Source organism: Schistocerca nitens, chromosome 1 (assembly GCF_023898315.1).
Source record: "Schistocerca nitens isolate TAMUIC-IGC-003100 chromosome 1, iqSchNite1.1, whole genome shotgun sequence".
Classification (NCBI taxonomy): Eukaryota; Metazoa; Arthropoda; class Insecta; order Orthoptera; family Acrididae; genus Schistocerca; species Schistocerca nitens.
In genome coordinates this window covers 1,059,734,890-1,059,751,263 of record NC_064614.1, presented here as the reverse complement: position 1 = coordinate 1,059,751,263, position 16,374 = coordinate 1,059,734,890, and the positions used below count along the sequence as shown (strand labels likewise).

The 16,374-nt window shown below is 40.1% G+C and overlaps 1 protein-coding gene across 2 annotated transcripts in view; it reads left to right on the top strand.

Annotated features, from left to right (window-relative positions):
* Positions 1–16,374, top strand: part of LOC126197697 (inter-alpha-trypsin inhibitor heavy chain H4-like) — a 189,209-nt gene that overhangs the window by 15,435 nt on the left and 157,400 nt on the right. For both annotated transcript variants that reach the window (XM_049934659.1, XM_049934657.1), the window contains exon 2: positions 8,844–9,010. In XM_049934659.1, the coding sequence (XP_049790616.1) occupies positions 8,844–9,010 (167 nt within the window). The remainder of the gene's footprint in view (positions 1–8,843; positions 9,011–16,374) is intronic.

Sequence of the window (16,374 nt, the reverse complement as noted above, 5' to 3'; positions counted from 1 at the left end):
CATACGTACATTCTCAGAAATTCTTACTCAAATTAAGGCCTACGTTTGATACTAAAATACTTATCTTGGCCAGAAATGCCCTTTTTTCCAGTGCACTCTTCATGTTACCACCTTTGCTTTTTGTGTCACCGAAGGTTGTTTGGACTTTCTGTATGCTGAGTCAGTGCGTCCCACAGTCATTTCCACTTCGATTTCTTCAAATTTTTCAAGCAGCCATTTCGCCTTAGCTTCCCTGCACTTCCTATTTATTTTCTTCCTCAGTGACTCGTGCTTCTGTGTTACTGAATTTCCCTGAACATTTTTGTACTTTCTTCATTCATAGATCAACTGGAGTATTTCTTGTTACCCATGGTTTCTTCGCAGTTACCTTCTCTGTACCTATGTTTTTCTATCCACCTTCTGTGATTGCCCTTTTTAGAGATGTTCATTCCTCTTCAACGGTACTACCTACTCAGCTATTCTTTATTGCTTTATCTACAGCCTTAGAGACCTTCAAGCGAATCTTGTCATTCCTTAGTAGCCTGTATGCAACTACTTTGAGTATTGATTCTTCCTGACTAATCTCTTAAACGTAAGTCTACTCTTCATCACGACAACATTTTGATCTGACTCTATATCTGCTCCTGCGTACGCCTTACAATTCAGTATCCGGTATCTGTCTGACCATGTTGTAATCTAACTGAAAACTTTCCGTATCACCCGGCCTTTCCCAAGTGTACTTCCTCCTCTTGTGTTCCTGGAGCAGAGTATTCACTATTAGTAGCTGAAACTTATTACAGAACCCCTATTTAGTCTTTCTCCTCTCTGATTCCTGTCCCAACTCCATAATCTATTGTAACCTTTTCTTCTACTCCTTCTTCTACAACTGCATTCCGTTCCCCCACGTCTATTAGATTTTCATCCAGCTTTACACACTGTATTACCCTTTCAGTATCCCCATATACTTTCTCTTTATTTTCATCTTTAGCTTGCGACGTCGGCATTTATACTTGAACTATCGTTGTGGGCATTGGTTTGCTGTCGGTTCTGACAAGAACAACCCTGATCACGGAACTACTCACAGTAACACACTCTCTGCCCTACCTTCCTATTCATAATGAATCCTACTCCAGTTTTACCATATTCTGCTGCTGTTGTTATTACCCTATACCCATTTCACCAGAAATCCTTATCTTCTTTCTGTCATTAGTCTACATGATCTTCCTCAGCGTCTACGCTCTTGGTCTACCCCTCAACCAACTTTCTCATTTTGTCCTGGATGGAGTTTTGTGGTGTAATCCGCATACACTCTTGTATCGTCCCCACAACTTCGTCGTCTGGTGATGACTTTGACTCATGAAGATGTTCCTTCATGAGACAAGGAAGATGAAAATGACTTAGAGCTATGTCAGGACTATAAATTGGGTACTCCAGCAGCTCTAAACCAAGATTTTTAATGAATAGGATTGTTTTTCCTGAGGTTTGAGGGAAGTCCTTTGTAAGCATCTCTCTCCTTTTCGTTTTGGTTTTGGGTTCCAGATCTCGCAGTAGCAAAAAATGTGCTTAACACTGCCCATTGTTTTCCTTTGGGAGTGTAATGAATCAAAAGTGGAACTTTCATATCGCAGTGTCGTCATTAACTCTCTCGCAGAGACTTGCCATTTGAACTTTTTTGTATTGTAGGCGAAGATGTTTGCAGACGATGCTCAGCCACCTATTCTGCGGTTCGCAGTGATGGAACGGCATCTAATGAACGGTTGCTGAGCGACTGAGAAGGTCTTCTCCATCCTGTTCAAAACGCCGTAAATGTAGTTTCAATATTTGCAAACGTTCCCGTTTATGACGTCTGTCAGTTCACGTGATACCCAGCGAGCACACGCTTTCCTGTAGTTTAGAGATTTGTGGACGACTGCAAATGCTGAGCCGTGAATAGTGTTCATAGCGCATAAGCGCAATGCCATCAGTTCCAACACGACGAACATCACGAATCATTCGCCCCGTGTATTGCTTTTGCTGCTCTACCCCACCGAACGTCCTTCGTCGCAGACACAGACACTGAGGTGACAAAAGTCATGCGATAACGATATACACATATACAGATGGCGGTAACATCGCGTACACGTGGTACAAAAAGGTAGGTGATTCGTGCGAAAATATGTCCGATGTAATCACTGCCACACGACGGAAATTAACAGACTTTGAATGTACAATGGTATTTGGAGTTAGACACATGGAAAATTCCATTTCGAAAATCGTTAGGGAAATCAGTATTCGCAGTGGACGACGGTCTTCACTTAGGACCAGCTGCGTTCGCATGGAACTGTCAGTGATAACAGAAAAGCAACACTGAGTGAAAAAAGAAAAACATGAATCAATGTGGGACGTACTACTAAAGTACATCTTAGGACAATGCAGCGAAATCTGGCGTTAATGGGCTACGGCTATGGCAAACGCCTTTGTTAATAGCACGATAATGCCTGCTGCGTCTCATCTGGGTTCTTGTCCAAACCGGTTGAACCCTAGACGGCTGGAAAGCGGTTGCCTTGTCAGATGAGTCCCGATTTCAGTTGATAAGAGCTGATGCTAGGGTTCGAGTGTGTCGCAGATCCCCCAAAGTTGTCAAGCTGATGGTGGTTCCATAATGGTGTGGGCTGTATTTACATGGGATGGACTGTCTCCTCTGGTCCTACTGAGCCTATCATTTACTGGAAACGGTTATGCTCGACTACTTGGAAACCATTTACAGCCATTCGCAATTGCCATGTCACCGGGTCACAGTTGTTCGTTTGAAGAATATTCTCGACAGTTCCAGCGAATGATTTGGCCACCCATCGAACGTTTGTAGGACGTAATCAAGAAGTCAGTTCGTGCACAAAATCCTGCAATGGCTACGCTTTCGCAATTATTAACGGCTGTAGAGGTAGCAGGGCTCAATATATCTGTAGGGGTCTGCAACGACTCGTTCAGTCCTTGTTACGTCGTATTACTGCACTACGACGGGCAAAATGAGGTCCGACTCGATATTAGGATATATCCCATGACTTCTCACCTCAGTGTGTATGTTCATTTTTAAAGCGCTTTATTCACTCGTATATTTTTCGTTCAGAAAACATCTATAACCAAGCTGCCACTACTTCCTGTTGATAGTCTCCGCAGCTTTAGCCCCTTCAGAACACAAAAAATGGATCACCCTCCTCATTTCATCCTTGTTAGATACAGACAATGGGGCACTCATAATAAAATACTCTGAAATCACTACCAATACAACTATTCACTAAACCAACATTATTAGTGTACAAAAACGACCGAGAGGTTAAAGTATGTCTTTCCTGAGTCGTGCTGTCAGTCTACGGCTCAGACAAAACAAATTCCTTGTGTTAATAACTTACTATATAAAGACGTCAAGTGACAAGCAATGATGCTTTTCGAAATTCAGTCATATCAACAATCATCTGACGAGCAGAGCGCTGTACTTAGATGCAAATTTCAAGCTAAAATATTTAAATCAACGTACAGCCCACACAATAGTCGGGTATGAACTTAATCGACTTTGCGAAACATCCCTGTTCGTCGCTTGACATCTTCACGTTTGTAGTGATCCCCTTCAAACACAACAGCCGTAAAGACAGCTGGGCGCTAACATTAACGATTTTATACAAATCACCTTGTTTAGGCACTAGTCAAAAACATGTACGAATTTTACAAAATGCATTACATTGTCCTGTCTGTGATAATGATTCTTATTCTGCTACCGGTTTCGGTCTTAAACCATCTTCATCGGGAGCTGTACAACATACAAAGTGGACTACGTGACAAAGCAAAGCGAAATAAGATCAAAACAGAAAAAACCCGTTGACTCAATGGAAATACAAAACGTATCGCAGATTTAATATGCCATACATACTTTGACATATGTTGCTTCTGAAAACCATATTTGCCAATATAAATGAAAAATCCTAGCAAGATTGTAGTACCAAATAAAGGAAAGTATAATATGTAGATGTAAAGCACTTAATTTTTTTTAAGAAACATTGTTTGTGTCTAGACTGTTACGTATTTCTAATAAGAATATGTCATCCAATCTCTATACAGTCACGAAATGTAACTGAAATTCCATTTATCATACAGATAAAAATTCAAAAGTCAAAGCAAAACGTATGTGTAAAATTCATCTTTTGTTACACATGAGTTGAAAGAATATGTCATCCAATGTCTACACAATCACAAAATGTAACTGAAATTCCACTTATCAGGTAGTAGAATATGACAACGAATGTTTAACAATCACAAAATGTAGTTGATTTTTCATTTGTCATACAGCCAGAAATTAATAAAGAGATATGGTAAAATACAAACTCAAAGTAAAATATATATGTAAAAGAGCCCTGTAGGCTAAGAAACCAGAAAGTTGGTAATATCAAGGGGAGGGGAGGTGGGGAGCGAGTGCACAGATGAAATAAACAAGGGAGGACATAACTGAGCAGAATTGTAGTTTAAGAAGCTCCACTGAAATATTTGAAACCGTCAATGAAATTATGTAAGGAACTTTTGTTTTTGAGGTGCAGCTGCTCATTGAGAACTTTTTGTGAATGAATAATCCTATTTGCAAAAATCTCTGTTTCTACTAGAAAGATCATCACACCTTCTTCAGCTCTATGCAATATTTCCAGCAATATTATGGTCAGCAATTATATCTAATGTGTGATTGTGTGATCTTACATGTGTACTTAATGCAGAGGTACTACTTGGATACCAATGCTTATTAAACCTAATTGTTAATTTCCTCCCAGTCTGGCCAATATATATTTTGTCACTTCGCAGACAGCTGATTTTGTACACACCTGACTGATTGTAGACTGATACTCCATGAATATTTCAGTGTAATTTTTGCCCTAAATTATCTTCAGTTTGATATGAAATTACAGTGATATTTTTTGAAATAAATAATTGATTATATGAGATACTTTTCCACAGTCTGGAGTTTTAGTATATCTCAAATTTGGCCTATATTTTATCTTTTCCCAAGTGATTTATTATCTACCTAACTTCTCTTTAGCTTTGACTTTTTTTAAATATAATTTCTGTACTAATTCAGGATCGTAACCATTTTTGGTTTCGATGTATTTTAGGATAATTAGTTCTTTGTTACGATTTGACAAATGGCAATCTTAGAACTCTATTCAGCACAAAGTTGAAAATGCGTGTTTGTATGTGATGGGGTAGCATGACTGGTTACTGATTATTACATCAGTGGTTTTAGACTTCTTTATGCTGCACTCCTCATAGAACCTAACTAACGCAGGCATTAAGCATTCCCTAACAAAAACGTGAAAATGGTGAATGCACTCACGAAATTACTCCCACAATTCACACTTAATATCCCAAAGGCTGAAATAAGAATGGTTGAATACTACACACTAAATAAAACACCTCCATGCACAGACTGTCTAGATACACGTCTATTCTCACACAGTTATTCCAGCAAATTGCCTCTAGTACAAACCACACACTAACCGCTTTCTCTAATCCTGTAGTGAGGAGTACACTCCAAAGGTGCCTACGGCAGTGATTTGTGAACCTGACTCTGTCAATCAGATATTCATATTCCGTAATGACGAGGCTACACGTCTTTACCTTTCCAACTGAGCTACAACAATTGGCAAGACTAAAAGTAGTAGACAACAGATGCTGGTTGATACGTGATTCCTTAATCGTACCACACTTACACACCATATCGTAAATACCATAAAAGAGGAAGTGGGATGGAATCATGGCTGGTAGTCACAATTTATAATTAAGACAGTTTATTGACATTATCCCTTTTAAAAAATTGACAAATAAAAATTGTGAACGAGCCACTAGATAAAAGTTTGCAAATACAGTTAGAAACCCAACGTACTCAGTCTGTAACAAACAATTCCAAATTAAGAGAACAGCGTTACTGACTAACTTGAGAATTTCAAACTCCCATATAGGACTTAACTCAAAATAGATATAATGAGAACAATTACTGGTAAAAGGTGACTTAATACTTGAACACTAGTGCCAAGCTAATAGTCCATTACATAACATGATATAACCACTTAAAACACTACAACAGAAACACTGATCTTTAAGAAATAAATGTTAACGTGTTCAGACGTGTTAATAAGAAAATTACTAGAAAAAGCTGTACAAGTAACGCAGCAGATGCTATGCAGTTTAAAGTTTAGACAGTTGCCAGTCCCTAATATTTAAGAAAACAAGTCCATATACAAACAGCTTACATACAATATATGTATCTACCAGCTTAACCCGCCTTGACGGAAGGAAGATAATTACTAAACTTTGGGAGGCGATATGTGACCAACTCCGGTAGTGGTCAGGTTTTTAATCACTGCCAGGCCTAGATCTCGGAAGACATTTCACTCCCCGCCAACGCGCTGGCACAAAAAAAAGTTTTTGCGCGAATCACAAAGACATTCCAATAACTCTGAAATATAGAAACACTCGGAAGAACCTTTGACTCACACATGGACAATCATTTGATTGCAAGAGACACAAAGCAGTAGTACAACTTCTGAGAAAATTTTCAAATAACGGCCACCATTTAACTAGGGCAAGTGAACTCTTCCACACCGTCTTAAGGCTCGACTATGAAAGACTCACCATGGTAATAAAGTTTAAAATCTCTGAGTGCGTCGGCGAGCAAACACAATCACGATGACTTACTCAATATCAGGTACACAATACGAGGGAGCGTGTTCCATAGCTTCACTGCTTCTCTTCAAATTTTGTTCCCAGAGAAGTCACAGAGCTTGTATCTCCAAGCTGCCCATGTCAGCAAAACGCCCAACCGATTTCACACCACAACGTGTAACGGTCATCACGCTCGTTCGGCAGCCGTTGACCCTCGTGTCCCCGCGAGGGTTACCCGTCGAAGGCTAACAACCAACTCGCTTCGCCCGCCAACCCGGAAGATAAGACATGCGAAAGCAAAGATAACTTAGCTCAACAGCAATGGATCTCAACGATACATGAACAAAATAACACGGCTCACTGGCTGCTCTCAAGAAAACTCACATTCACTCGCATCAGTTATGCAACACGTTAAATGATAAGACAAGGATATGGGGAGGACACTGGTGCGTAATTACGAATGATAATAAAGCGAATAAAATGACCCACTTCCTCTCTTCGTAAGAAGGTTGCGAGTGGTAGATCAAAACAACAGTCAAGCAATAGTAGAAAGCTACATGAAATGGATCTAACAGACAATCTCATCACAGCACAATGCCTGATGAAAAAAGAATGAAGCATACAGAAGAGATGGTAGTACGTCTGTATAAACCTATATTTGTACACAACATGGTCAGCTATGTAAATTATTAGAATTGTAATTCCCAATAACAGGTAGAACAGCCACGACACCGTGTGAACAGCGTGAAAAGTTGAGTGATCACTGTGCAGGAGACGCCTTGTATGAGACAGTATTATCAGCGCCAAACAGAGTTTGACAGGGTCCTCATTGAGGGTCTCTGTTTGGCTGAGTGCTTGAATTGTGCAATATCCAGAATTGTGAGGGTTTCAGATGTCTCAGTGGCAGAATGATGGACTGCATGGGAACGTATGGGGAGGCGTATATTTCAACGTGGTACCCCTACACATCCGAGGACAAGTAATGGCCGGATGGAAACATTTTATCTTTTCAATTCAATAAACTCTATCAACAGCCGTACACTTTAAGATATTTTATTTTATTCTGAAAGCAACCAGTTTCGGAAATTCATTTTGCCAGCTTGAGGTCCCATATCCTTTTTTAAACTCAACGAACTTATTGTACAGCTCCCAAAACTGTATAGCGTGAATTAGAATCGTTGTGCAGCTGATTGACACGAAAGCAACTCACATTTTATATCATCCCTCGCTTTTGGTCTGAGACTAGAAGCAGGCAGAGTAGGGAATTACCGTCGCATGTGTAGGCTACCGCTGACACCATAAAATAAACAGCTGCGTTTTGAGTGATGCTGTGACCGGGAAGCGTAGGCTGCTGATGAATGGTGTCACGTTACATTCAGTGATGAACTGCAGTCGACATTACTCCGAATGCCCCAGATGATCACCATTAATTAGCATGTATGACTGCGAGCTCTGGAGAGGTCCCATTCTTAGAGAAGTTCATTGGCGCCGTCGAGTATGATTTTAGATCGCAACTGTTAGTGATTCAGGAAAATCTGATGGCACCACGGTATGTCACAGACATCACGTGCCCTCATTTGTTACGTCTAATGTGACAGCACTGTGGTGCGATTTTTCAACAAGACAATTCTCGTTCACAAATGATACGTGTCTCTATGGATGTGTGTGATGGTCAGGTACTCCTATGTTGAGTAAGACTCCCAGATATGTTCCCGATGGAACTTGTGTGGGATTTCCTATGTCAGTTCCGTCCAAGTGCCATTAGCCGTGACATCAACAACCAGTTACAACCTCACCACAGTACGACGGCCGCCTTATAACACCTATCGTAGCCAAATCAGTGGATGAATCCAGGCCAGAGAGAGGTGCTACGTAGTACTGTAACTGGACTCATATTGCCAAGTTATTTGTAAATTTGACTCAATATTATAGTCACTGAAATAACATGACATATCCTTTAAAAATTAGAAGTTTCATATAGTTTCCTCATTCCCTTGTGTGCTTCACTTCTTCGGTCAAACAGGCAGCTTAGCAGTTTCTTCAGTTATTCACTTGCTCATTAATGTGTGTGTGTGTGTGTGTGTGTGTGTGTGTGTGTGTGTGTGTATGTGCGACGATGGGTGTGGAAATGGGTCAGATTGCGTGTAGTCACAGTTATCTCTCACTGACTTACTTTTCTTTTCCAGGGACTTGAACAACCAAAGGTGTACAGACTGCATGTTTTGTCCGAGGTCCGCAACCGTTATGCTAAGACGCTGGTTACTAGCAGGATTGGCAACCCTGCGAGTCAAGCGCAGGAAATATTTTTTGACGCTGTGTTGCCTGAGAAAGCCTTCATCTCCCGCTTCGTCATGTGAGTACGGAGAGACCAGGGCAAGCATTAGCGACTGAGTGCTGCATGCAATTCAGCCACAAAACTTACTCTATTTTCAAACTGATGAACGTTATCAAATATGCACTAAGGTTACTCATATAACAATGAAACACTGAACAGTTATTTTTATTTTTTAAATAATATTCAACCATGTGTTCAACAAGTCAGGTGTCTCCCCTAAGAGTTGTCAGGCACGTCCCGTGTTGCAGCAGAAAGTCGCATTTCGTGCCGGCCGTAGTGGCCGAGCGGTTAAAGGCGCTACAGTCTGGAACCGCACGACCGCTACGGTCGCAGGTTCGAATCCTGCCTCGGGCATGGATGTGTGTGATGTCCTTAGGTTAGTTAGGTTTAAGTAATTCTAAGTTCTAGGGGACTTATGACCACAGCAGTTGAGTCCCATAGTGCTCAGAGCCATTTGAACCATCGCATTTCGTTTTTGCACTTCGTCGAGTCCACCAAAACATATTGCTCACCGTGTATTTCGTGGGATGTCAAGTGTCAGCAGCAAACGTCAGTTCGTCACCTGTTAGAAACAAAAAAATTATCATGTGAAAGTTAATGTGTCCATGCGATAGAATGCTCCATTAGTAGTCCAATGCGATATTTACATGTTTTAACGGTATGTGTGAACATGGACAGCAAAACACCAAGAGAATCCAGTAAATCAACAGGAACTGAGCAGCGCTGATGTATGGCAGTATCTTACACACAGTCTTGTACACGAGAAGAGGCAAGTAGTGGTACTGGGACTAAAACACCAAGCCATTCTACTAAAAACATCGTCGATGTGATATGGACCGGACTGTATCAGTACTGTGACTGCGTAGGTTAGTCTCGATCAGAGTCTAATGCAGTCGAAAACAACAACAATGAATGATCTATGGCCATTGTTTGCCACGGTCTCCTTGCCCGACTTCCAAATCTCATGTGCCGGCAGGTGCCGCAGTTCTACCACCATGTAAAAGCGCTGGTCAGTAGAATAAGGCGGAATGGCTGTTCTTCGCATTTATGTACTTCGGTTGTATACAACACTAAACCGAACATCGTACTAGGCTAACCTGAGACTACTTTATCGTATGTGCACTTAAAATTTCACCTTAAAAATATTTGTAACGGTACATAATGCGTCGAGACTTGACGTCCCATGGAACACGTGAGGAGCCTTATTTATTCGGAAAGATTCAATCTATACGTCGAAGAAACGAAATCGTAAGTATCTGCCTAAACTCCATAGATAAAGAGCCAGGTGATTTTTTTTTTCGGATGGCGCAATTCATGTTTCGTCACCATATTTTTCTGGTTAAATCCGTTGTTACGAGATAATTTCACTACAGGAAGTTGTTGCGCGTGATGACAGCTACTACTTTACTTACTAAAGTCATGATTTGCATTTAACGCAGCATCTTTCAACAAGAGGTAACAGTTGAAAAATCACATGATGTCAAATTAAGGTCTTTGGGCATATGCTGAAATCCTTTCCATTCGAATTTTCTGTTATGTTCTTGAGTATCGTGTTTGAGTGGCCATGCTAATTTTCCTCTGATTTTCCTAAAACGTTTCTAACAAAGATAGATTAGATATTCTTCCTCATCTTTACGACATTTATGTTTGTGTTTCATCTCTAATGACCTCGCCATCAACGAGCCTCAATTCCCAATTCCACCATTCTTTCGTATTTTTCGGTTTCCTCTCAAACTTAAGCAGTCATCACCAAGTGACTGGTGAGCCATTTTTGGCATTTTCGATACTTTACCATCATTGGTGAATCATTCATTAAACTTTTATTGTTTACATCGTTGGCGATTGATGCCTGCTGAAACCGTACTGTTGGAGTCCCTACTGTTCCATATATTACAGAAATCACAAATGTTGGGAAACAAAAGCTACTGACCTCTATATCTGCAGTGGGTAAAGGAATCCATCAAAGCTACCATACTTTTTATGCGGCTCACTACTTCCCGATTATTACATGATTCCCCAAAGCCGACTCTCATATCGATATCTTCAGGTCCGTTGTGTAGAAGAAATAATTATCAGAATAACAGCTCTTGTGTTACACTCAAAACTATTTAAAAATATAATTGTCAGTCATAGTGGAAATGTAATATTTATTTCAGAGAGGTTGTATAGAGTTGAAGGGAGAGCATTAGGGAAAGATTGACAAGAATGGGGGAAAGAAATACAGAAGAAGAAGAATGGGTAGCTTTGAGAGATGAAATAGTGAAGGCAGCAGAGGATCAAGTTGGTAAAAGGACGAGGGCTAGTAGAAATCCTTGGGTAACAGCAGAGGTATTGAATTTACTTGATGAAAGGAGAAAATACAAAAACGCAGTAAATGAATAAGGCAAAAAGGAATACAAACGTCTCAAAAATGAGATCGACAGAAGTGCAAAATGGCTAAGCAGGGATGGCTAGAGGACAGATGTAAGGATGCAGAGGCGTATATCACTAGGGCTAAGTCAGATACTGTCTACAGGAAAATTAAAGAGACCTTTGGGGAAAAGAGAACCACTTGCGTGACTATCAAGAGCTCAGATGGAAACCCAGTTCTAAGTAAAGAAGGGAAAGCAGAAAGGTGGAAGCAGTACATAGAGGGTCTATACAAGGGCGATGTTCTTGAGGACAATATTACGGGAATGGAAGAGGATGTAGATGAAGATGGAATGGGAGATATGATATTGCGTTAAGAGTTTGACAGAACACTGATAGACCTAAGTCGAAATAAGTTCCTGGGAGTAGACAACATTCCATTAGAACTACTGATAGCCTTGGGAGAACCAACCCTGACAAAACTGTACCATCTGGTGAGCAAGATGTACGAGACAGGCGAAATACCCTCAGACTTCAAGAAGAATATAATAATTCCAATCCCAAAGAAAGCAGGTGTTGTCATATGTGAAAATTAGCGAACTATCAGTTTAATAAGTCACGGCTACAAAATACTAACACGAATTCTTTACACACGAATGGAAAAACTGGTAGAAGCCGATCTCGGGGAAGATCAGTTTGGATTCCGTAGAAATATTGGAACACGGGAGGCAATACTGACCCTACGACTTATCTTAGAAAATAGATTAAGGAAAGGCAAAACTACGTTTCTAGTATATGTAGACTTAGAGAAAGCTTTCGACAATGTTGACTGGAATACTCTCTTTCAAATTCTGAAGGTGGCAGGGATAAAATACAGGGAGCGAAAGGCTATTTACAATTTGTACAGAAACCAGATGGTAGTTATAAGGTCCGAGGGGCATGAAAGGGAAAGGAGTGAGACAGAGTTGTAGCCTCTCCCCGATGTTACTCAATCTGTATATTGAACAAGCAGTAAAAGATACAAAAGAGAAATTCGGAGGAGGTATTAAAATCCATGGAGAAGAAATAAAAACTTTGAGGTTCGCCGATGACATTATAATTCTCTCAGAGACAACAAAGGACCTGGAAGAGCAGTTGAACGGAATGGACATTGTCTTGAAAGGAGGATATAAGATGAACATAAGAAAAAGCAAAACGAGGATAATGGAATGTAGTCGAATTAAATCGGGTGATGCTGAGGGAATCGGATTAGGAAATGAGACACTTAAAGTAGTAAAGGAGTTTTGCTATTTGGGGAGCAAAGTAACTGATGACGGTCGAAGTAGAGAGGATATAAAATGTAGACGGGCAATGGCAAGGAAAGCGTTTATGAAGAAGAGAAATTTGTTAACATCGAGTATAGATTTAAATGTCAGGAAGTCGTTTCTGATAGTATTTGTATGGAGTGTAGCAACGTATGGAAGTGAAACGTGGACGATAAATAGTTTAGACGAGAAGAGAATAGAAGCTTCCGAAATGTGGTGCTACAGAAGAATGCTGAAGACTAGATGGGTAGATCACATAACTAATGAGGTGGTATTGAATAGAATTGGGGAAAAGAGAAATTCGTAGCACAACTTGACCAGGAAAAGGAATCGGTTGGTAGGACATATTCTGAGGCATCAATGGTTCACCAATTTAGTATTTGGATGGCAGCGTGGAGGGTAAAAATTGTAGAGGGAAACCAAGAGATGAATACAATAAACAGATTCAGGAGGATGTAGGTTGCAGTAGGTATTGGGAGATGAAGAAGCTTGTACAGGATAGATTAGCATGGAGAGCTGCATCAAACCAGTCTCTGGACTGAGACCACAACAACAGCAACAGAATTTCAGTGAGAAAATATTTGTGTAGCTTTATAGAGTACATATATTTATTAGATAAAAGTTGAGACACGTTTCTCTGTTTCATTCGACTTCTGCTCAAATAATATGCTCTACACCTGATTTGCATAACAAATCCATTTGTGGGGGAAGATAGTGTGCTGCATAGGGTACCCATATCTGGGTATTAATGTACTGTTGAACTGACAAAGATAACTCACAAAATTTCAGAGTGATTAAAACTGCACATGGGCAAAAATGTAAAGTCCCAGGTATCTTTTTACAAAATTAGCTATCTGACACAGTACAAGGCTCTCTTCAAGTTTTAATCTACCAAAAAGTCTCTAAGTTTCTTTCAGCCGACATGGGAGGTGAGGGGTGGAGGTTGCTGAGTATTATTGTTATTGAAAATGTCACAAAGAATGTTGTGGGGAACGGCTTAAACAAAACATTTGTGAACAGAATGCTTAAACAATTCCCGCTGAACCTGAATCTCTTGCAACCAGTTACATTAAATATACCAGTGAAAAATAAAAAATAAGCACCGATAAAGACGTGATACAAAAACATGATGGTTACAATAGTCATTGTGGTCGGAGTACGAATCATGTATCAATACAGAACGTAAACGGAGAGCTCTTTCTTTTGGGTGCGGAGGGTGTAGTCAGTCTGACGACATATTTAATGATGTTCACCAGGGTTCCTGCTTTTGCAACAAACTCTTCGTCTCAGGGTGGTGTTCACACTCAACCTCCTAATTATTTGTTGCGTGTATTAGAATCTCTGTTTTCCTTTAGTACGAAGGAAGTTATTCACGTCTTAGTAAATATTCCATCGTACTCTAATTCTTCAAGTTAGCTTTTTTTCCGCACATTACTTTCCTCAACGTTTCTACGGAGAGCAACCTAATTTTCATCTCAACAGTCATTCATCCTGTGAAACAATATATCACAAACTGCTTAGATTCTATTTATTTCCGGGCGAGCCCATAACAACTACACTGCGCAACAGAATAAAAGAATCACTTTTTCGATAGCTCGCAATTGTCTCCCACTGCACAGCTTAAGTTCGAAATTTGGCACAAGGGAGACTACAGCATTCCTCTGTAAAATTGCGAAAGCGTGGCGCCCTGACACTGCACGCTCACTGATTTGCTATGTACAGCCTGTAAATTTTTAGTTCTATTTGACACATTACAGCTTGGCCATACGTTGTTGCATTTTTTGCTGTTGGTTACCTGCAGACAGTGACATTTAAACAGCTGCTCACAGCTACAATTAGTCAGCATTTTACTGTTGGTACATTTGTTACATAGAGGTAGTTTTTTAACTTTCTTTAGTTGATCATCTGTAGTGACAGGTTATTAGATATGTACAGCTTTAAGTAGGGCAGTATTTCCAGTTCTAAGTGCTAAGCCACTTACATTACTGTGTAGTTAACCGTTTATTGTTGCAGATACTAAACCATATACTATTGTATTTTTGCTACAGGTGGTTAAGTATATGTAAACAATGACCTACACACATTCTATTCTTAAAGTTACAGACGCTCCACTCTATAGTTTCAAGTAGTGTTTACGATTAATAAGCATCTTTAGCCATTGACGATGAGATAGTCAAATCTACTATACGTATTTCATACAACTTATGTGAATGTCGCTAGTTGTGTTTACTTCACGAAGCGTATTTAAGACTTTGTATACATTTCTGAACTAGTAATTCCACTGTAACAAAAGTATACAATGATGCCCACATTTCCTTTCTGCTGTAGTTATTTTTGTCTCTTAGCGTTATCTGCTTACTGGGCATTGTTTCTCCCTTTACTGCAGTTATTGCTTCCCGCACCTTGGTGCATCCCGTTCACTGTTTGCACGGCCGTATTTCCTGCTATCACGCTGTTGGCATCTCTACACCAAATCAGCGATGCATTATTAAACTTCAGTACCATACAGTTGGTATAAATGCCGCTAGTTACATTTCTTTCACGAAACGTACTTGCGACCTGCATACATTACAGTAATAGTTGTGTCAGTATAACAGATTTTGTGCCCACGCTTCTTTTCCTAGAATTGTCTCCCCACATACTCCAGTTACAGGGTCGCGTCCTATGATGCGCTTCCCACTTTGTTTTTGCAGACAGGTTCCCTGTTGGCATGCTACTGATCTCACTACAGCTGTTTGGATATTAGTTCCCGAATTTCCATATCCATAACTCCACTTTTCGTTGATATTAACTTATTTTATCATAAGGTTTTTGTGGTGTCACCGCCAGACACCACACTTGCTAGGTGGTAGCTTAAATCGGCCGCGGTCCATTAGTACATGTCGGACCCGCATGTCGCCACTGTCAGGATCGCAGATCGAGCGCCACCACACGGCAGGTCTCGAGAGACTTACTAGCACTCGCCCCAGTTGTACGGACGACATTGCTAGCGACTACAAGTACGAAGCCTTTCTCTCAATTGCCGAGAGACAGTTAGAATAGCCTTCAGCTAAGTCCATGGCTACGACCTAGCAAGGCGCATTAACCATATCTGGGGAGAGTCTCACTTGTATTATCAAGAGAAATGTACCACAATGAATTAAAGTTAAGTATACGAGAAGCTCCGTTCTTTTCTTTGTAGCTTTCATCACGTATCCTGTTTCAGACTTAACGCCAGTCGGCGTGTGTGTACGCGTGCCTTTCGGTTACCCGTCACTGTGGACTGGCTGCCTTGTCAGTCCACTACAGTTTTTACGTATTACTTATTACATTGTTTATGAGCACTTACATTTTGAATACTATAGTAGCCTAAAATTTTGTTTTATTATTTTATCCTTCTTTCACCCCCACCCTGAGATCAACCTCAAAGGAGCTCTTTTTGTATTAATGGATCCATTATTGGAATACCTAAAGCAATTGTATTTTTTTAGAATCATAGCAATATGCCGCTTGCATCTTATTATTGACACTCGTAAATAATGTGACAGCTATCTATAAATTTTTAATTTTCTAATACTTTTCCTCCTTAATTTTAATATTCTTATGTAACTTCTATTATTCGTAGTATAGTTTTCGGTACAGCCGTCTGAAGAAGGGCACTAAGTGTGTGAAACTGTTTAAGGAAATAAACATTTTTTATGCAATTGGTTCTTGACTTTTCGTACACAAACCGTCGTACATGATGCTGAA